The 21,626-nt window shown below is 48.3% G+C and overlaps 1 protein-coding gene across 1 annotated transcript; it reads right to left on the bottom strand.

The window, feature by feature from the left end:
• Window positions 1–1,993: 1,993 nt before the first annotated feature.
• Window positions 1,994–16,663, bottom strand: CST7 (cystatin F). The gene is made up of 4 exons (XM_053926436.1): window positions 16,508–16,663; window positions 6,533–6,705; window positions 4,574–4,690; window positions 1,994–2,141 (listed from the first exon to the last, which is right to left on the bottom strand). Exons 1-4 carry the CDS (start codon window positions 16,575–16,577, stop codon window positions 2,064–2,066), a joined length of 438 nt encoding a protein of 145 aa, XP_053782411.1. The 5' UTR covers window positions 16,578–16,663; the 3' UTR covers window positions 1,994–2,063.
• Window positions 16,664–21,626: the final 4,963 nt, after the last annotated feature.

The raw sequence follows: 21,626 nt of genomic DNA, 5'->3' as shown, positions 1-21,626 counted from the left end.
TGTGCAGGGGTATACAGTATGCATGCAAAACTCATCAATCAATGCCCAAAGGCTATAGTTAATAGAAAACATATCTATGGATAACAATTGAGGAAACACAGAGATGTTCCTCAGGTCAGAGTCTGGTAGACGGACACCAGATGGCCACAAAATTGGAAGGGCAAGACCATCCTGTGCTTTGAACCTAAACATCTAGTATACATTAACCCAGAGATGTTCTTAGCAGGACAAGCTTCAGAGGAAATAATGCATTCTTTAGGTCTGATTACCTACAGGAACTTCCTGTGTCTGTATCATGTCTTGTCTGCCTCCTGCGTTTCCTTGCTTTCCAGGGAGACTTACTGGCTCCTTTCAGGGCCTGTTCTTCGCAGGGCTACGGTCCCCGATGCCAGGCCAGGTGGTTCCCCACAGGTGTGCATTTTCATTTCTGACACTGCACAGCCAGTGGAGGTGGAGGCTATCTGGAGGTATAAGAATTTTTTAGGATAGACCTGGCCTTGAATAACTCTGGCCTGTATTTAAATGTAAATGAAGACTGACTGGGAGCTCAGAATCTGGGATCCTCTCTTCATTTGCTGCTGTATTTTGCATAAATCACGAAAGACCCCTTGAGCTGTGTCCTGAAAGCTGTCTTGCTTTCTTGCTCCCACTCCTGGTGTTGGTGTTCCTGCTGTTTTATTAATGTATGGTTTCAACAGCTCTGAGTGAACTCATTAATCTTTATGAAAGGATTGCCTTCAGGGGCCTTCAGAATTGTAAGATAAATTAAATGTCTTGTGGCATAGTTGCCACCACTGTCCATGAATTAAATGACCAGAAGGAGTTAAGTCAAGACAGCAAAAAAATGTGGGGATTTGGAGTTACAGTTTTACTGTTATCACTGAAGGAACCTGAGGGTCATTCATTTTATTGACATTGATCAAGTTTATGACTGTGTGAAATTGCCATACATATTTAATGCAAATTTTCTCTTTCCTGTGAATTATCAGGTCTATATGTTTTAAAGGCAAACAGTATATTTTGTACTAATCCATAGTTGGAAGAGGGCCTGGAGAGGAAGCATTCCAAAGTGAGGGGCCCCTGCATTTGCACCAGGCTTACTGGCTCAACTCCTGGGCTTCTGCTCTGTGGTCTAGCCTTAACACTGCTTCCAGTGCAAGCACAAGGCCTGTCTTTTACAAGGACCTCGGGTGGTCTCCTTCCCCTGTACCCCCAGTGCAGTATGTCCACCCTTTAATTTGTCTTCCCTCTCCTGGGTGGGTTATGTGTGGGGTATGCTGCTCTTGGGTGGGGCTGTATGTGGAGTATGGTGCTCCCACTCCTTGGTGGGTCTCTGTGGGATGTTAGCTCTTTATCCTACCTCACTTGTCCAAGTACAGCTGCACATAGGCTGAGCCTCGAAGGCAGCAGAGAGAATTGAATGGATGCCCCCAGTCAGAAGAAAGCACAGCTGGAGGGTGAAAGCTCTCTGTGGGTTGCCACCTATCCTGCCAGTTCATGATATGGACAAAGGCTGGCCTATATCTGGCTGCTTTGGTCTCCAGTACATTGCAGCCATCAGCTAATGGCTGGGGTGCTTTATGGAGTTAGTTTGGTCAGATTACTGAGGGGGACTCCTCAGTGCTCACCTCCTGAGTCTCCCTTTAACAGGTAAAACAACAGCCACTGCTTTGAGATGATCAGTTCTTTATTCATATTTATTTATAACTTTCATCATCCTTGAAAGGTTAAGATGCTCCATAGCAGACTTAGTCCCTTTGTTCAGTGCTGTAACTGTTCAAACAAAAGGATAGATCTCTGGGCTTTCATCTGAGACCTGAGACCATGGAATAATCAGGACCACTGGTAATTGGGTGGGAGGGGCTCCCTCAGGGATTGAGAACCCAAAACATTCCCATTGGAGGACCCAGTCTAGAAGAGAATGTCAAGTATTTAGTTTAACTGTAGGACAGTCATTCTCCCATCCCATCTTCTCTAATGAACCCATAGGCACTTCCATTCTGCTTGCTGGAAGATACTGTTTCAAGAGTGACAGCAGCTGTAGTATTGTGGAGCGATGGAAGTCAGTGACAGTGGAGAATGGGCACCTTGAACTTCTGGAGCCAGGGGATGACCCAGACTTCAGAGTAGCAACAGAGAGTCTGGAACAAAGAAGGATACCCTAAGAATTGTGCTACCTGCCACAAAAGCCTCCCTCCCTAGAGAGGCTGCCCACTCTACATAGTTTCCTGTGCTGCTGCCTGTGGGCTGTGCCTGTGTGTTTTGTGCACATGTGTGTGCATGCATGTGTGCATTTTCCTTATTAAGGAGTTCTATCCTTGCCCTGAGATTTTACTTAAAATTTCCAGACTTCCAGTCAAGATGGAGGCATAGGTAGATACATTGTGCCTCCTTGCACACCAAGAGAAGAAGAACAACAAATTTAAAGACAGAAAACAAGAACTGACAGAAAATTGAACTGTATGGAAGTCTGACAACCAAGGAGTGAAAGAAGAAACATTCATCCAGACCAGCAGGAGAGGCAGAGATGGGTAGCAGGGACAGAGGGGACTCGAGGTAAGGCAGTAGCTGGAAGACCGGGGTGGGTTGTCCCACATTTGCATATGGGTAAACCGGGAGGAACAACTGGGGAGTGAGACCATGCAACCCAGGGATCCAGTGCAGAGAAATAAAACCTCAAAATCTCTGACTGAAAAACGTGGGGCTTGAGGTGGTGGGAGAAACAGCCTCACAGGAAAGTTCACTGGAGAGACCCACAGGGTCCTATAATGTACACAAAACCACCCGCCTGGGAATCAGCACCAGAGGGGCCCACTTTGCTTGTGGGTAGCAGAGGCAGTGACTGAAAGCCCGCATAGAGCTGAACAAGCGGCATCATTCCCTCTTGTACTCCTCCCACACATATACAGCTACAACACAGTGACCCGGGTTGCTCTGCCCTGAGGAATACCTAAGGCTCCACCCATTACTACGTAACAGGTGTGCCCAGACCAAAAAATGGCCCAAATAAACGAACAGATCAACGCTCCAGAAAAAATACAACTAAGCAATGAAGAGATAGCCAACCTATCCAAATGCAGAGTTCAAAATACTGGTAATCAGGATGTTCACAGAATTGGTTAAGTCACAAAATAGAGGAAAAAGTGAAGACTATGAAAAGTGAAATGAAGGAAAATGTACAAGGAACCAACTGTGATGGGAAGGAAAGGGACTCAGATCAATGATTTGGACCAGAAGGAAGAAATAAACATTCAACCACAACAGAATGAAGAAACGAATTTAAAAAAGTGAGAGGCTTAGGAACCTCTGGGACAACTTTAAACGTTCCAAAATCCAAATTATAAGGGTGCCACAGGGAAAATAGGAAGAACAGGAAATTGAAAACTTAATTGAAAAAATAATGAAGGAGCACTTCCCCCAATCTGGCAAAGGAAACAGACTTCCAGGAAGCTCAGAGAGTCCCAAAGAAGTTGGACTCAAGGAGGAACACATCAAGGTACATCATAATTACATTACCCAAGATTAAAGATAAGGAGAGAATCTTACAAGCAGCAAGAGAAAAGGAGACAGTTACCTACAAATGAGTTCCCATTAGACAATCAGCTGATTTCTCAAAAGAAACCTTGCAGGCAAGAAGGGGCTGGAAAGAAGTATTTGAAGTCATGAAAGACAAGGATCTACATCCTAGATTACTGTATCCAGCAAAGCTATCATTTAGAATGGAAGGGCAGATAAACCGCTTCCTAGATAAGGTCAAGTTAAAGGAGTTCATCATCACCGAGCCATTAGTATATGAAATGTTAAAGGGACTTATCTAAAAAAAAAGGAAGATCAAAAATATGAACAGTAAAATGACAACAAACAGAACTATGAACAACTGAACCTAAAAAAACCAAAAATGAACTAAGCGAACAGGAACAGAATCACAGAAATGGAGATCACGTGGAGGGTTATCAGAAGGGATAGGGAGGGAGTAATGGGGGAAAAGGTACAGGGAATAAGAACCATAAATGGTAGGTATAAAATAGGTGGGGAGGTTAAGAATAGTGTAGGAAATGTAGAAGCCAAAGAACTTACGGACCCATAGACATGAACTAAGGTGGGGGGGGCAGGATGCCTGTGGGAGGGGGTGTGTAGGGAGGAGGGGAATAAAGGGGGGGAAATGTGACAGCTGTAATAGCATAAGCAGTAAAATATATTTAAAAAGTTTTAAACCTATAGGAAAATTGAAAGAATAATTCAAGAATTTATACTTTTTGCCTATACTTACAAATTATTAAATTTTGCCACATTTGCTTTCTCCTGTGTGTATATACATTTTTAAATTATTTGAAAGTTCTTTTATTGCTTAACTTGCCCCTGAATGTAGATGTGCCTCTCAGGGTTGGGGAGAGGAGTCCCCCCTCCATGTCTGTTGGGTCCTGTCAGATGCTGGGAAAACTGACCTCAGCTGTGATATCTGGAACCATGGGGCCAGAGATGGGATGAAGGACTTTTCCCCAAAGCCCTGGAGAGTGGGTGGGGCTAGGGAAGCAGTAAGGGGTCTTGAGGAGGTGAGACTCCTTTGTTTTACCAGCTTTAAACTGTAGTTGGTCTGGAAGTCACAGTTGTCCAGACTGGGGTGCTTGGTCTTCTTGCAAGTAGTTCTGCCAATTTCCATATCCAGCATGTATTTCAGGCCTTTCACTATCTAAAGAGAGCAGAGGGCAGGGCCTGGTTCAGCTCAGCAGGGATGGCAACTCCTCCCCCAGCACGAGGTGGCTTGAAGACAGGTGGTGAAGATGCCCTGATGGGACTTGTCCATGTCCTCTGAGTGGTGGAGAGGGAATGTGGAACTTATATGAACTGCAGTGGGAAGAAAGCCTGTAACTGGATCCCAGACCCATCCCTGTTTATTCACTCATTTTCTCATTCCTGCTCAGGGACTTAGCTCTTGGTCCTGGGGGCAAAACACATCCCCTGTGTCCTGTCTTAGGACATCTCCTTTCTGCCCAGGACTTTCCATCGGGCATTATGAGGGTGACAGACCAGGGTTTCCCTGGGGCCCCCCTGACTCGAGGGCGAAGATGAAGTTCTGACCTGCCACCCCACACCCCGCTCATGCCCTAACCACTCGCTGTTGCCTGCCCTCTGTGGCCTTTATGTGGGATTAGTGTAAGCAGGATATCTGCTGGCTCCCCTCACCATTTCCGGGCATTTTATTTTTCAGTTTCAAAATAACCCATGTTTACTTGGATGTGGCAGCTACTTGGTTCATTTCCCTCATTGGTGATCTCAGAGGAGTTGGAGAAAAAGTCTGCAATTTTCAGTCTCAGCCCTACCAAGTACCGAATGAAATAAAGTCCCCAATGTCACTGAGGGATAATGCACCCCTCCCTCCAAAGGCACTTGGCGTAGGCCATCTCGTACTTGTGTTTCTGCTGGTGGCCACAGCCTCACCCAGTTCCTGGGGCTGGGTCCTTGGAGTCATGACACTTGAGCTGTTCCCATGGAGAACCTTATAAAAGCCATTCCCATACCAGACTGCTTTTCACATACATTTCTAATCATAAAAATACACTGCTCTCAAAAGGTTTGCTAAAGCCAAAAAGAGTAAAGAACATTATAAAAATCACCTATAATTCTATGCCCCAAAGGTAACTAACCATTAATAATGTGTAAAATCTGTCAGCATCTTTCCTCCTTCCCTCAACACCACACCTCCATGGAAGTGTAGATTTTGTCCAAAGCCAGTTTCCCACATCTGGGAACTTCTTTTTGAATGGCTGTACAGTATCCCTGGTTTGGGTAGAGGCAGAGACTACTGGGCAGCCACCTCCTAATTGTGCCTTGTCATTGTTCTGCATACCTTATGCCAGGCTGACCCTGTGTTCTCAGGACACAGATGAGCAAGACCTGGCTCTTCCCTGTAGGGTCACTTCTAAGAGGGCAGGTGCTGAGCCATCTGTGTGACAACCTCACAGGGTATGACATTGAGGCAAGACAGGAGGAGGAGGGGTTTGTGTGTGGGAAGGGGGTACATCTTGGGCAAAGCTCTGATGTGAAAGAACAAGTCCCAGGAAGAGAATTTCAAAAGGTCCTTTGGGACTGTGGTTCTGGTAAGGGGGTAAGGCAAGGGTGGGGCCCTAGGCAGGGGCACTTTGGCAGGTGATGCAATAGGCCCCTCCAAGGGGTTAGCATCTTCATCAGTTTGGTTCCAACGGGAACCTAACTTCTGGTTTATCCCCACCCCCAGCCTTCTGCATGCCCACCTCTGGTCCTAGTTCCATTTCCGCCCTCTGTGCTACTCCTGGTGGCTCCACCCAGGAGAAGTTGGTTTCAGTAAGAGATGGCTCAGGATCTTCTGCCCAACTCTGGTAACACTGGTTTGGCTTGCTTGTGTACTAACTGTGGCTGCTACTGTCAGTCTCCTGGCCTGGTCTGTGTTCTTGATGGCCAGGGCACTGGACAGGTGGGCCACTGGTAGGATAGGAGACTCTGCAGCCTGGCTTTCCAGCCCTGAGATGCTGGGTGCCAGAACCTAGACCCTCACCTGAACCAGAGCTCTGCTGACATGGGACTCCTTGAACAAGAAGATGTCATTTGTGCAGTTGTTGAACCTTTCAACACTGTGTCTGGCTGCTTTGAGGACTCTTGGGTCGTTGGTCTTGATTGTTTTGGGAAATCCTGGCTTCAGATCTGAGTTAAAGGTCTGGGAACAAAAATCTGAAAGAAATAGAACCAGACAAAAACACTGCTGTTAGTGGAGCCCTAGGTTCCAGTGTCACGCCTCATACCTTGGTGCTTAGTGCTCTTCTCTGCTCCCTTCTCAGGACCTTAGCCTGTCTATCTCCTTGCTCATCTGCCCTCACCAGTCCATCCTCCCCTCATCCATCCACCCGCCACTCTCCTGTCCACCCTCTCTAGCCCATCGAGCCTTCACACCACGATGCAATTCTTTTGCATCCCCTGGTTGCCTGTACTGAAAGCTGTGGACCAGGCAAGGTGGGTTGTACAATGATGGATAAGATACAGTTCCTGTCCTTCCTTCCCACACCTTCCTTCAGAACCCAGGGTGATGTCCGATGTGTGTTAAAGAAAACCTGAACATACCTACAGGTGGCAGAGCCTCTGGACATGTTGCAGCCTCAGGGTTTTAGGAGAAGGTGCTCTAGTTGGTCCTCAATGACAACATCTGGCCCTGATCCCTCAGCTGGTCCCCAACAAGTGGATCATGAGGAAGTGTCCAAAGCCTGGTCCTACCTTCTCACTTGTAAGGAGGCTGCTGCTGTCCTGTGCCTCAGGGATGCTTGCTGGACCCTACATAGCTTCCAGGCCACACTCCCAGGGCCCCCCATTCCCCAGGCAGGTCCATAGCATCTGGTACTCTTCTCATAATGCTGCTTTCATGCTGCTTCCTTCTGCACTGTTTTGGGTGCAAATCTGAGGACAGGGCCAGGCCTGGGTGACTTTATCCCACTCAGCGTCTCTATGGAATTGGCATGTGGCAGCAGGAGGGAGGCCTGGATTTCTTCCACCCTTCCATGCTTTTCCTGTCCTGAGGAGACCCATATTTGGATAAAAGATGGGGGAAGCAACATGAGGGTCTTCCCCTACCATCACATACTTCTGCCTCTGACAACTAGGCAGAACCAAGGACCTGGTACCCCTTCTCTGCTCTCCAAATTCCCCTCTCCCAGTTCCCACAGCAGCAGAGCCCAGGTGTACCCAAAGCCCCTCCCTAAAGGAGAATCTGACTTCACTCTTCTGTTCAGCTCCCCATGGGCTGAGCCCTCCTCATCCTGAAGTTGCAGGGGGCACAGAAGCTTGTGTTTGCTGGAGCTCACGTTCCACAAATAAACAGGCAGAAATTGTGCAGGGGTTTGTCTGCAGGGATGCAGGGTCTGGCTGTACCATCTACACAGATCCGAGTGGAGGGCCTGAGAGCCAGCTGTGGTCCATGGGCAGAGGTGTCTCGGCTCAAGGGACCAAGTGGCTGCAGTGAGGAGGGCACAGGGAGAAGTGCTGAGAGGCAAGGCTGGCTCGATGTGAGTGTGCTAACTTAGGTTATGAACATTGGACTTTATTATGAAGAAAATAGGAATGTAAAAAACCCATAGGCTGTGTGAATTACAACAAGTAAACATGGACTTTTCTGTTTGGTGGGCTCATGGGTGAATTTGTCAATTTTAGTACAAGGGTCATATGCTACTTCTGTATCAAAATAACAAAAACTTAAAAAATATGGCAGGAAAACCTAAATAAACTGGGGGTTTGGGAGAATGGGAAGAGGGTTTTTAGGTCTGTAAACTGCTTCTCTTTACTAAGACTTTACCCCAGATTTTCCTGAGATGTTAGCATGCCAGACATGACCCAGAGCTGAGTTGTCCCACAAGGCTGGCACTGACTCAGTCAATGATTTTATTCCATTAACTAAATTAAATGTAAAGTTCAGCCTTTTGGTGGCACAGCTGGTGTCAGATGCTCTGTATAGCCACATGTGGCGATGACTGCCATCTGGGCTGGTGCAGACAGGGACTATGTCCTTGCAGAGGTAGTGGGTTAGCATGCAGCAGAGGAAGTGGAGATGTGGTGTGAGGGCAGCAGCAGTGCTAAGCAGACAAGCTTCCAGCTTAGAGACTCCTGCTGCCCTGTGCTCCCCCACTCTCTCCACACAGACATGTCTCGCTGAGATCGGAGACACCCAGGTGTATTTGGGTTATATATATGTTCTGTCTGAGAAGATAATGGTGGCAAGGGATGTGGGCTTTTGGGGGAGTCAAAGTACCAGGTGATTCTCTGAGTTGTAAAAAAATCAAAACTTAGGGAAGAAAACAGCAGCATGTATTCAGCAGAGCTTGGGAACTTTAATAGAGAAGCATTATTCCAAGGAGTACCCCACTCATGGGAACTGACAGAAGGGGGCTGAGAGAAGTACTTTTTACCTTGTATTGGGGGTGGGATTAGATATGGCCAGTGGGCTGGGAAGACTAGGGGAACTATAAACCTGAACCACTTGAGGATTTGTTCCTGGCAGGATGGTACCCTGTGCAGCTGTATGTTAGCTATGGCCTGCCTGTAAGTCTGTGCCCAAGAGCCCAAGGAACAAGCCTTGTGAGGGGAAGGGAGCATTATAGCTGGGCACAGGGTCTCTGAAACAGACTGTCCATATGGCCTTGGGCTAGAGTTGGTAAAGTATGTTGGAATATATCCCATGGGACCAACGTGGGTTACACTGGTAAGAAGAGGGGGCCAGAAGCTCAGCTCAGTGGGGAGATCTTGCCCAGGATGTCAGTGATCTCATCAACTTAAAATAAGAGGCCCAAGAGGAGGCTCTTTTCACTGCCAACTCAGGTTTTAGGCAGTGGAACCTGAATGCCTGATTAGATGGCGTGCACCTGAAACGACACCCACTGAGCACTAGGATGGCTGGGCATCTGTGTAGCTGGTTCCATGCATCCCGCCCGCAGGGTCTCCTCTTCCCGGTGGGTGGTACAGTGGAAGGAGGCTGAGAGTGGGAAGAAAAGGTGTGGGTCTGTGTAAGTCCCATTACCCTGGGAGGTGTCCTGCTGTCTCTGGAAGAGCCACACTGCCTGACCAAGCAGACTCTGCTTCGACAGTGGGGCTTCCCCAACTGGTTCCCTGGGGCCAAAGACAAATGTCAAGACTAAGTTCATGATTCCTCTGAAGGGGTCCCTATGCTTTAGGAGCCCAAAAGACATGGCCCTTCCCAACCCAGGATTATGGCCATCTGTTGGTCCAGGTTTTTCAGAGCTTTATCCCTTATAAATGTCCTCTAGATTATCCTTTGCAATAATCCAGCCCTTAAATGACATCCTCACAGAAGCTGGGCTGAAACCTTCACTTGAGGTGTCTGAAGCAATGAAAAGTGCTTCAGTCCCTTAAGCGCCAGGACCTGGGTTGATCAGGCTGTGTCGGCCCGAAACCTTCATTTCCCTGTCTCCCCACATGGCTTTGACTCAGGTGGTGATGGAGGTCTTCTGATGCCCTTGAATGCTGATGTTAACATGGCTGGGAGGACTACTCCTGGGGTATCTGTGCTTACTGACCATAGGAAAATTGGTGTGGATTTCAGTTTTAACCAAAAACTGTTTTGGAAAACAGCTTGGTCTCTATTCATCACTGAAGTCTACACAGCAGAGAAAGAAAGAAGTCCCTTTCTTTCAAATTCCCATTATTACAGGTCTCCTATCCCCTACTGTGGGTTAATAAATTTATTGCTTTGTAAAATTACATTTATTGCTTTTTTTTCTGATTATAAGCTTACTACTTATTTTGGGTAGGAAATTTGAAAAATACAAAACAGTTTAACAAAAATATTAGAAATCATTCTCAATATCTCTAGGTTAGCCACTGTTATCTGTTTTTTTAAATAAAATGGATTATATTTAATTTTGTTTGAGTTTAGCAGAATTAAAACAATGAAGTGAAGTCAGATGAAGCTGAACCTCAGATGAATGTGATGTTACTTCCTAAGTGATTTTGATCAAGTTACAAAAAAGTTATGAAATATTGTGAATTTGCTTTATTTTTATTTAACAACATGTTTCCAAAAATGTCAGTTTGAAGTCAGCACAGAGGTCCAAACAAACAGTAAAAGCTCCATTTTTAATTTAAAAAAAATTGAAAAGTCAAATCTATTTTTAGGATGATTCAAGAGAAATTAACAGGGAAGGGCTAATGATGAAGAAAAAGATCTGACTCCCCTTCAGGGAAGAAAACAAACAGGTGCTGACAACATGGGCCCTGGTCCCTAACCCAGGAGTCAGCCCCTCCCTGTCCACTGTCCTCTGGAGTGGGGTTTGTAGTTTGTGGAGGGAAGCTGAAGTCTGGGGTAGGAGAAGCCTACTCTGCAATCACTTCTCACACCTCTGCAGGTGTGGTGTTTGCATCTTACAAGTGAGGAAGCTGAGACCTCAGAGGAGTGCAAGGCAGGTTTAAATCCAGATTTGACTAGTTCTAAAGACCATGCTCTTTTTTTGTCATTCAAGAAGTATTTTTTGGCAGCTGCTATGGACAATGCCAAGATGACTCTGATACTAGGGAGTGTGCAGTACAAGAAGGAAGGCAGCGTGCAGACCTGGGCTGGGCAGGTTCTAGGAGAGTGACTGTAACCAGCCAATAAAGAGAGTGGTGAGCGAGGGGAGCTGTGGATGAGGAGACCAGTGAGAAAGTGGTAGCAGGAAATGACCTAGGTGAGGAGGAGAGAGAGTTGAGTGTGAAGGCAGAACTAACAGCACTCAGTGTTGGAGTGGCACTGTGATGGCCTTGGTGACATGCATTGAAAGGACAATTGTGGGAGGAGCAGGTTGGTATGAAGAAACAAAACATTCTTCCACAAAGGACCAATGCTGGGCTGGGGACAAACTGTGCACATTTGGAAAGAAGTAAAGTTTTTACAAATGAGGGGAGAATCCCCTGTTGCCTCCACACCTCCCAGAACAGCACAGAGAATAAATACATTAAGACCCAGGGTTTGGACATGCAGTGTTGTACCAGGCCCTGGGGACCCGAGCCACACACAGCCTCATCTACAGTTAGGTGGGAAGTGAGGTCGAAAGCACCCAGAAAGGAGAGAAGATGAGGGAATTTGCTCCCCACTGTGGCTCTGCCAGACCAGTCCAGGAGCAGGACACTCCACAAAGGACTCCCTACTCCTCATAGAAAAGAAAGTGCTCTTTGGCTAGTCTTGAAAATAATGACTCTAATGACAAGAGATCAAGGGGTGGGAGGGTGCTGCTGAGGGAGAGGCATCCCTACCCCAGCAGGATCTCTCTCCTGTGGGGCTGGGGGACATGGAGAGGACATCAGGATGACCAAGGGACTGGCCTGGCCACTAAGCATACTATGCTGTGCTTGTGACCCAGGTGCCACTCTCAGGGCACACAGTATAATAGGAGGGACAAGGACAATATGCAGATACAAAATGCTAAAGTACTTGGAAGAGGACAGCTGGGTTCCAGCCCTTAGGGCATCAGCATGGCTCAGTCCGTTGGTTGAGTGTTGTCCAGTGCACCAGAAGATTGCAAGTTTGATCCCTGGTCAGGGCACATACCTAAGTTGCAGGTTCAAACCAGAGGCAACCAACTGATCAATGTTTTTCTTTCTCTCTCCCCGCTCCCTTCCTCTCTCTCTAAAAATCAATGAACATATCCTTGGATGAGGATTAAGAAAAAAAAAAGGACGCAGCCAGCTTTCTATCCCTGGGTGTGGACTCCTGCCTGGAGCAGTGCAGATAGTGTTCTCAGAACAGGCCCTGGAGAGTTGGCACTGAGACCCAACATGTGGGTAGGGACCAGCCACATAGTGCGGAGATGCAGACCTCCCCTACCTGCCTGTGAATAGCTCAGCCTTGCTGCAGGAACTGAGACAATTAGGCGTGCCCCTCAGGCTCCGGGCTGTGCCAGGCTGTACCAGTGGATCCCTGGGCCATCCTCTCTGTACAGTCACCCTAGTCCTCTCCAACCTTCCATGTATCAAAGATAACCAGAGGTCTCCTCTCCGTGGTTATCAAAATGGGAAGCAAAGCTGAATTTAAGGAAACATTCTGATGTTTTTCACTTAAAAATGTGATTTTTCTATACAAATCACAAATGATTCCTACTCCAGCATCCTGTTCCTGTTTTATCCCCATACCCACTTCAGAACTGTGACCCTAAACCTGGATTTATTTTTAGTGTGCCAAGCTCTGTAGGCCACCCCTATGAGTACTGCCCCATCCTTTGTGAGCTGAGCACTTCATTTACAGGCCTGCTGGTCTATGTTGAACAACTAAGAGTTTCAATCAAATCCACAGGTGGACAGGTGATACCACAGCTTGGGGACACTGTCAATAGCCAGAGTGTTAGTTGTAGCAACAGTTAACTGTTTCTAGGCAGATTAAAGAGGGTATAATCTGTCCTTGAGTTACCATGAACATATAGGAAAATGCCCCGTAAGAGGTGTGGGACAAGGACTTCCTGATAAAGACCAGTTGGTAAAACAATCCAGTAGTAAATATTTTTGGTAAACAACCCTTAATTTACTTTTCTGAAAAACTAAGACAAACTGGATGTATGTCCAGTACAGGGCACCAGAACCTGGGACTGGCCACGTGTCCATGTCCTGAAGCCATATGGAAGCCCAGATCCTTTGGAGAGAGGTCCCGTCCCCCTGGGCCTGTTCATCCTGTACGATGTCCTGCAAAGGGAGTTCTCGGGAGGCTGGGGCTCCCCACCACCCTCCTCTTTCAGGAGTGTTCTAGGTGTGGCCTGGGCGATAGAGGGAATGCCAGCATGTGAGACCATGCCTGAGAGGAGAACCCCAGGGTACACAGGAGTCAAACACTGACAGTCCATGCTGGTGTCCTCCCTGTGTGACCTGGGGTGGTTTCCTCCAGGTGGCTGCTTGGGTTTCCCCTTCCAGCATCATGGAGCCCTTTTGGGCAGGAGGCTAGGTCCTTTGGGGAAGTGACCCCCATGGAGTCCCTGCTCCTGAAGCTCACAGTCTGGAGGTCTGGACCTAAGGACTGGGTTGATGGGTCATGGCTGTCAGGCTCAGTGACACTAGTGTCCACTCTCTGCCTACCTGGAGATGACATCCTGAGACTTGCACCCCTCTACTTCTCTCATATGACACCAAAATTCAGTGAGTCTGTATTGTTGCCATTAATTCCATGGAACTTCCCTTGCCCAGCTGTGTTCTGATGGCTTTGAGTAATGAACAGACTTAATTCTTTTGAGGGTACATGTGTTCCTTTGACATAAATAGGATGCTAGTTAATCCTGGCCTTAACTCACTGGGACATGTCCAGGTTTGAATCCCAGCTCTGCCTCTCACTGGCTGTGTAACCTCTGGCAAGCTGCTTAACCTCTCTGAAGGTCTTATGTCCTCATCTGTGAAATGGGGATGATGATGGCACAAACCTCACAGGGTAGTGGTAAGAGTATACAGATGTTGTAGATGAAGATGTTACCAATAAATGGTGTGCAATACTATAAATATAGTTATTATATCAAATATGCAATATGGCTACAGTGGGGGTCCCTGAGAGCAAATTGGTGTCCTCCATTGGAAAAAAACTTCAAGATGCAGAGAGTGGGCCCAAACACAGCCTGCAGCATTTCCCAGTGCCCTTCCCCTGGATGCAGGGGCAGTGTGGTATCTTCTTTACTGCAGGTGGTCTTTGGGTGTGACAGGTGCTTCTAGCTCTTGGTACTAGTAACTGAGGACTGATGTCACCTTGCATGTGGAAGGAGTGATGGCCACTGGACCCCTGCCTAGGTGGCCCTGAAAAAAGAAGATGGACCATTGCCAGCTTTGCTGGGGGGTTAGGAGGCGGGCAGAGTGTGACGTGGTAGCCAAGTGGAGTTTCCCAGGAGAGCTAACAGGTTGAGAAAGAAGGGCTTTTCATTTTCCCTAAGTTCTGCAGGGCTGGGGGTGGGGGAGAGCTACTGGGGGCTCTGTATTTAGGTTAGTGCAGTTTAGTGCTTAGGCATAAGGAGAAGCCAGATGCCCAGATGGTGCCACCCTAGGGGTCCCTGTCAACCCCTCCTCCCCACCACAGAAAGGCTCTGGAATCTGTTCACTGAAGGTGAGGGGGAGGCTGTGGGAGGCATGGGGCCAGGGAGAGGGTGGGTGGAGGAGAGAACCAAGCCTGGGGCTGAGTTCCCATTTCTGTTCCACACCAGAGAGAAGGGCCTTCAAGCCCCTCATGCAGAGGCCCTCACCTGTCAAATGAAGGAAGCACCTGAAAGGATTGAAGCTGGAGTAGGATGGGGTGGGGTGGTATGACATGGGGGCTGCCAGGATCGAACAGACTCAGGAGCAGGGCTAGAGCGGGCAACTGCAAGCACCCCAGACTCAGTGAGAGTGCCATCTGTGTCCACCATAGTCAAATCTCTCCAGGGCCTAAGAGGAATAGGTTAATTTACCCATTTTGTGGGTCATGAGGCTGATGCTAGGGAGGCTCCAGGCTCCATAGCTACTAGGCTCAAGGAGTCTGCATGTCCTAAGGCCCTCTGTATGTGAGTGAGGACTCTGGGCCCTTCATCTGGGGCTTGGTGGCAGACAGCAGGTGTAACAAGGGAGGGCCCAGGCTGGCTAAGTGGCATTGGCAGGGAAAGTCAGGAGCAGCTGTGAACAGGAGAGTGTATTGGAGAAGGCTCTATTCAGTGTGAAATACCAGCAGAGGGTTGTTAATCCTGCTGTTGAAAAGGCACTAATAATTGGGTAAGGATTCCCTATGCAATCCTGATATTGTCCCTGCTTTGTTAGGGTAGGAAGCTGAGACAAGCTTGCAAATAATTGCCAGTAATATAAATAATTAAATCTCAGTACAGTTGAGAAGGCAGGTGTCACATCCTCAGAAGCCGCTTCACTAAGGTTTGAGGAGTGTGCTTCTCTGGTCTGAGCATCTCATTTCTTCCCCTGGCTTGTTCCCTCTTAGGGGCACAGGAAGACATTGGCATCCAACAGGACAGGGCATGCTGGGAAGGGGGAGTGTGTGGTCAGGGCTTCACTGTGAGCTAAGAACAAAGCAGCAGGAGAGGGCTGAGGTAGAGTATCCTGTCCCCATAGTCTGAGTGCAGCACCCACCTGAGATGGTCCAGGGGCCTGAGACAATGTTACCATGATGATGTGACCCCTCCACAGACTAAGAGGCTCTGGGGCTGTCCTTGTCATTGGTCCTGCCTGAACACTCTCCACCTGGTCCCTTGTGGCCAGGCTCCAGCCTCCTTCCAAAGAGAGAGGAGGGCAGAAACTAGCCACTGCATAGACACTGCTCCTGCTCCCTGGGCAGTGGCTGTGCAACTTGACTTGAGCAGGTCATGTCAGTCCTCTAGCACCGCTTCCTCATTGGTTAAAGGAGGTGGAAAAGGGGCCCTCTAGGTCTTCACCAGCATCCATGGCTTATGATTCTGGTGCTGGGAAGGCATCTCCAGCCCCACAAGTGTGTGTGTGGGTGGGGGGTGGGGATGGTGCAGGAAGAGTCTGAGGGCAGGTGCTCACTGGCTGTGTGACTTGAGGAAGTCAACTACCCTAGCTGTGCCTCAGTTTCCAGACACAAAGGGTTTGTCTCCTTTCCTCCCCTTCCCTCCAGCACTGGCCTGGCAGGAAGCATGACAATGTCTGGTCAACAGGTTCCCTAATGCCAAGTCACAGGACAGCAGCCAGCAGGCAGAAGTGACCACCCCTAAGATAGAAACAGCTTAACCATACCTGTTCCTGTGCTCCATCCCTCCATTGTGAGGAAGTTCCTCAGGCCACCGCAGTGATCCTGAAGCAGAAGCAGGGAACAGAAGTACCTTCCCTGGACCACAGGCAGTGCTCAGACTCTCATTCCTGAAGCAGGAAAGCAGCTGCCACCAGCACTGTGGGTCTTGGTGCCCCGCCACTGCATGGTCTGCTGGGGTTGCCCAACTAGGACTGTGTTTCATAGACCCCCAGAATGAGGGGAGGAGCTCACTGCACGCTGGCCTCCTCCAGCAATCTTGGGATCATGCAGAACCGAGGGAGGCCCTCTTACCTGGGGACAGGTCCACCGTGGTGCTTAAGACGAGGCTGCAGAAGGCAAGCAGTGCCCAGGCTGTCTGCATGGCTGTGTGGAAGGCAGTGCTGGCTGTGTGCCTCCAGGACGGTGCTAGGGAGCGTGGTGGTGGTTGGCGGGGAGGGACTTTGCAAACTGCCCTGGCCCGGGTTGGGGCTAGCAGCCTCGTTACAGGGAGGGTGGTGGTGGTTTCTTGCTAAATCATTTTGACCAGAAACTCTTCAACTTCACATCTATAGGCTACACAGTCAACCACTTCCTTTATTCAAGTTTCCGAAGTGCGATTCCTTGCAAGAGGAGGAGGAAGAGAATAAATGAAACATGAACAAAACCACTGTGATCTTCTACCATCAAAACACATGGAAGAAATGTTGCATTTAAAAAAAAACAATGAGGATTTTCAGAAGCAGAATCACTTCGATTTCCTTCTCCAAACCATACTTTTCAGGTCCAAGACTCCAATTTTCTGAGGTTTTGAGTAGGCCCATGCAGGAGACTCTCTGCCTACTTGTGTGAGTAGACATCACCCCCACCTAGAAGTGAGCAGGAAACAGGTTGCAGAGTGCAGTTTCAGTGGGTGGACATGGGCAGGGCACATGCTGCCTCTGGTGATCTCTGCACCTGGAATTGGTAAAAGAGCAGTGTTTGCTGACTGATGGATCATGACTCATCTTTGGCTCAAAGCTGGTGAAGGAGAAGAAAGAACACATGTGGCCCAGAGGTTCTAGCTGCCATCAGAGAGCCTGTTTATGTGCCAGCTCAGCCATTAGAAGTGAGGCTCTGGAGCCAAATGGCCCGAGTTTGTTTAAATCCAGCTCCGACTGTTACCTGGGTGACTTTATATGTGGGACAGCCTCTATGCTTCAGTTTCCCCCTGATAGGGTTGTGGTGAGAATTTGGGGACTTTCTCAGTGTAAATGCTCAGGGCCTGGATAAAGCAAGCTGAATGGGCATGGGCAACACAGGAAACTGAGTCTCACTGCTCCCAGTGCATGCACTGCACCCCCTGAGGTGGCTGGATGGCATACTCTCTGAATCAGGACCTGCATGTTAACACCACCCAAGGGAAGACTTTCCCCAGATGGATTTTACTAGGTTCTACTGGATTCCAGACAGGCGATCTAGATTTGTGTGACTTGGACAAGCCATATAACCTCTTGGAGCACCCCCTACTGCTCCAGGTTCCTGGCTTCCATGAGCACTGTTATCAGCAAAGCACTTTTAGCACAGTGTGTGGTAGATGGTAGCATTGATAAACCATGGCTGCTGTGACAGGCAGCACATTCTGCTGGTCCTGCTCTGCCAGTTCTGGCTGCTCACCCTCTGGCTGTCAGAGGCTATGGCATGAGGACTCCAGGGTGATGTCTCCTTGCCAGGCTCTGGGCCCTGATTGCATGTGCCATGTCTGGGATTCATCCCTGGTAGGGGTCTGGGTTGGAAGAGGGGCAAGTGCAATAGCACTGGTGTCTGCCAAACTCAGTTGGCAGGTTGTCCTTAGTGCTGTGGATTCTTTTCACTTTCAGAAGCATTGAGCAAGGTTCAGCATGGTTTGGGGGACTTTATCCAGTCACTGTATCTTCTTCAGTCTTTGGCCCTTTCATCTGTGAATGTGGGGGACAGTCATCCACATCCTCAGCCCCACCGCTCTCAAGCTTGTGGGGCAAAAGTACAGGGAGGCCCTCATTAAGTCACAAAGTGCTTTTGCAGGAAGGAGCTGATGTTGCCTCAGTATTGTTACAGTGTTCTCCAGGAAAAGTGTGTGTGTGCATGTGCATGGATGGTTTCTTAGACGTAGATGTGTGTGTCTGTGTCTGTTTGTGTCTCTGTGTATATGCTTGTGTATCCAGTGTATTTTGTTTCAGTCTGTGTATGGTTTGAATGTGAATGTGTGTGTGTTTTTCTGAGTGTGTAAAAAAATGAGTATGTGTGCTTATGTGCATATATGTGTATTTGTATACGTATGTTGTAATGATTAATTTTATGTGTCAACTCGACTGGGTCATGGGCTGCTCAGATATTTTGTTAAACCTGATTTCTGAGTGTCTGTGCATGTTTCTGGAGGAAATTAATATTTAAGTGGTGCACTAAGTAAAGCAGATTGCTCCCCCAATGTAGGTGGGTTGTAGGTGGGACAGCCCATAGTGCCCAATGACAGTAAGTTGTTTTGTCTCCGTCCTAATAGCTGGAGTAGTGTTTCCCAAACTATTAGATATCAGGTGTGCACCAATAAGTTTGCTTGCACAAATATGCACAAAGTATGTGGGACTTCTCACAGCCCTTAGAAAGCAGGTATAGTGTGCAGACTCCCAGATTTATTAGCAATGGCAAAATGGAACAATCTCTGCCAGAGTGTCTCTGACCAGTTTATGGGGCTCGGATTTGAGAGTTCTAGTAAGGGAATGGCAGGGCCATGGAGTGAAGGGCAAGGCCCTGCGTGGAGCTGGGGGAGTGACTTGCTGCAGCTTGCCCTGGGATTTTGAGTTCAACAAAGACACATTTCATTAGAGAGCTCCTGCTAGGTTGGGCCCCAAGCAGTTGACTCCACTGGTTGGCAGTGGTAGGCCTTGGGTGGCCAGGCCAGGGCCCTACTCCAGCATGCTGGTCTTGAGCTCCAGCTCACTGGCTTTAGTGATTTGAGGCTGTCTGAGCCTCAGGATTCACATCTGCACAAAGGGCCCTGAGGTTTGTGAGGGTCTAACACCAGCCTATGGGAAGGTAGCCCCAGCTCTGTTGCCTCACCTAAAGGTGGAGGGAAAGGAAACATGCTTCTGGCACAATCCCTGCTAGGGTTAAAGGAGCCAGTGTTAGTCAGGCACTTACAAGACTTAAAAAGCCATATCCCTACACTTCTACCCCTACTCCAAACCCATGCTAAAGGTATGGTTGCCTGCAGCTGCCAGGCTAGCAGCTGGGTGGCTGTACATCCCCACTCTGGGAGGTCAGCAGTTCCTGGGCTGTGGGTGGGCAGGGGTGCCAGGAGAAAGCAGGAAATGTCTGAGGGTGGCCTGGGGTTGGCGTGGTTGGGTGACTGGAAATAATCAGAACAGCTTCCATTTATTGACTGCTTCCTGTGTTCACATTAGCAAATTGACTCAATTGATTGTCCTCACAACTCTTTAAGATGGGTGCGAGTGTCCCCACTTTACATATGAGAAAACTAAGGTTCAGGGAGGTGAAGTCCCTTGCGTAAGCCCATATAGCTGGTGTACTTTAGGGCCAGGCTTTGCACCTAACTGAGGCTCAGCCAAGGTCTGGATCATTTACCATGCTGTCCCAGCAGAGGGAGCTGTTTGCAAACCCTGCTTAGCAGTTGGAGACCCTATGCTTAGCTCTGGAACATTCTGGAGCCCTGGTATCCTAGGGGACACAGCTGGAGGCCACAGCCTTGTCCAGAGGGAAGGGCCTAGTGGGCCCTTTGAGGATACTTTCAAGATCTGACATTTGATGTCCTCCTGTGTGTTGTTTCCATGAAGGCAGGACTGAGCGTGGGATCAGACCAGTTTTAGTGGGTTCTGTGACCTGAGAAAGTGCATTTAATCTCAGAAAAAAAATGACCTTCAGTTTTTTAAAAATATATTATTGATTATGCTATTACAGTTGTCCCTTCCCCCCCCCACTCCACTCCATCCTGCCCACCTCCTCCCTCCCACATTCCCCCCCTATAGTTCATGTCCATGGGTCCTACTTATAAGTTCTTTGGCTTCTACATTTCCTACACTATTCTTACCCTCCCCCTGTCTATTTTCCACCTATCATCTATGCTACTTATTCTCTGTACCTTTCCCCCCTCTCCCCCTCCCACTCCCCTGTTGATAACCCTCCATGTGATCTCCATCTCTATGGTTCTGTTCCTGTTCTAGTTGTTTGCCTAGTTTGCTCTTGTTTTTGTTTTACGTGTGGTCGTTAATAACTGTGAGTTTGCTGTCATTTTTACTGTTCCTATTTTTGATCTTCTTTTTCTTAGGTAAGTCCCTTTAACATTTCATATAATAAGGGCTTGGTGACGATGAACTTCTTTAATTTGACCTTATCTGAGAAGCACTTTATCTGCCCTTCCATTCTAAAGGATAGCTTTGCTGGATACAGTAATCTTGGATGTAGGTCCTTGCGTTTCATCTTGGGTAATGTAATGATGATGTGCCTTGGTGTGTTCCTCCTTGGGTCCAGCTTCTTTGGGACTCTCTGAGCTTCCTGGACTTCCTGGAAGTCTATTTCCTTTGCCAGATGAGGGAAGTTCTCCTTCATTATTTGTTCAAATAAGTTTTCAATTTTTTGTTCTTCCTCTTCTCCTTCTGGCATCCCTATAATTCGGATGTTGGAATGTTTCAAGGTGTCCTGGAGGTTCCTAAGCCTCTCCTCATTTATCCGAGTTCTTGTTTCTTCATTCTTTTCTGGTTGGATGTTTCTTTCTTCCTTCTGGTCCACACCATTGATTTGAGTCCCAGTTTCCTTCGCATCACTATTGGTTCCCTGTACATTTTCCTTTGTTTCTCTTAGCATAGGCTTCATTTTTTCATCTGGTTTTGAATAGATTCAACCAATTCTGTGAGCATCTTGATAAGCAGTGTTTTGAACTGTGCATCCGATAGGTTGGCTATCTCTTCGTCGCTTAGTTGTATTTTTTCTGGAGCTTTGAAGTGTTCTGTCATTTGGGCCATTTTTTTTTTTTTGTCTTGGCGCGTCTGTTACTTTAAGGGGCAGAGCCTTAGGTGTTCACAGGGGTGGGGTAATGCTGGTTGCTGGGCTGTGATGCTGTACGTGGGGGAGGGGCCGAGAGGGAGCAATGGCGCCTGCCTCACTCTCCTCTGGATTTCAATCTTTCACTCCGCTACCCACAATCAAACTGGGCCCCTCTGGTGCTGGTTCCCGAGTGGGTGGGCCTGTGCACACTCTAGGCCCCTGTGGGTCTCTCCAATGACCTCTCCTGTGAGGCTGGGAGTCTCTCCTGCTGCCGCCCCAACCCCACCGGCGTTTTCAGTCAGAGGTTTGAGGCTTTATTCCCCCCCCCCCCCCCCCCTGCGCTGGAGCCCAGGGTTGCACGGTCTGCTTCGCTCCCAGCCGTTCACCCGGTTTATCTATGCACGAATGTGGGGCCGCG

Source organism: Desmodus rotundus, chromosome 6 (genome assembly GCF_022682495.2).
Source record: "Desmodus rotundus isolate HL8 chromosome 6, HLdesRot8A.1, whole genome shotgun sequence".
In the NCBI taxonomy this organism is placed as follows: domain Eukaryota; kingdom Metazoa; phylum Chordata; class Mammalia; order Chiroptera; family Phyllostomidae; genus Desmodus; species Desmodus rotundus.
This window is presented reverse-complemented; position numbering and strand designations above follow the sequence as displayed.

Excerpts from the sequence above, each read along its gene's own strand:
- CST7 (XM_053926436.1), bottom strand. The coding sequence starts at position 16,577 with ATGCAGACAGCCTGGGCACTGCTTGCCTTCTGCAGCCTCGTCTTAAGC. Across the intron at positions 6,706-16,507 it reads CACGGTGGACCTGTCCCCAG|ATTTTTGTTCCCAGACCTTT; the intron begins GTAAGAGGGCCT and ends TATTTCTTTCAG. Across the intron at positions 4,691-6,532 it reads TCAGCAGAGCTCTGGTTCAG|ATAGTGAAAGGCCTGAAATA; the intron begins GTGAGGGTCTAG and ends TGCTCTCTTTAG.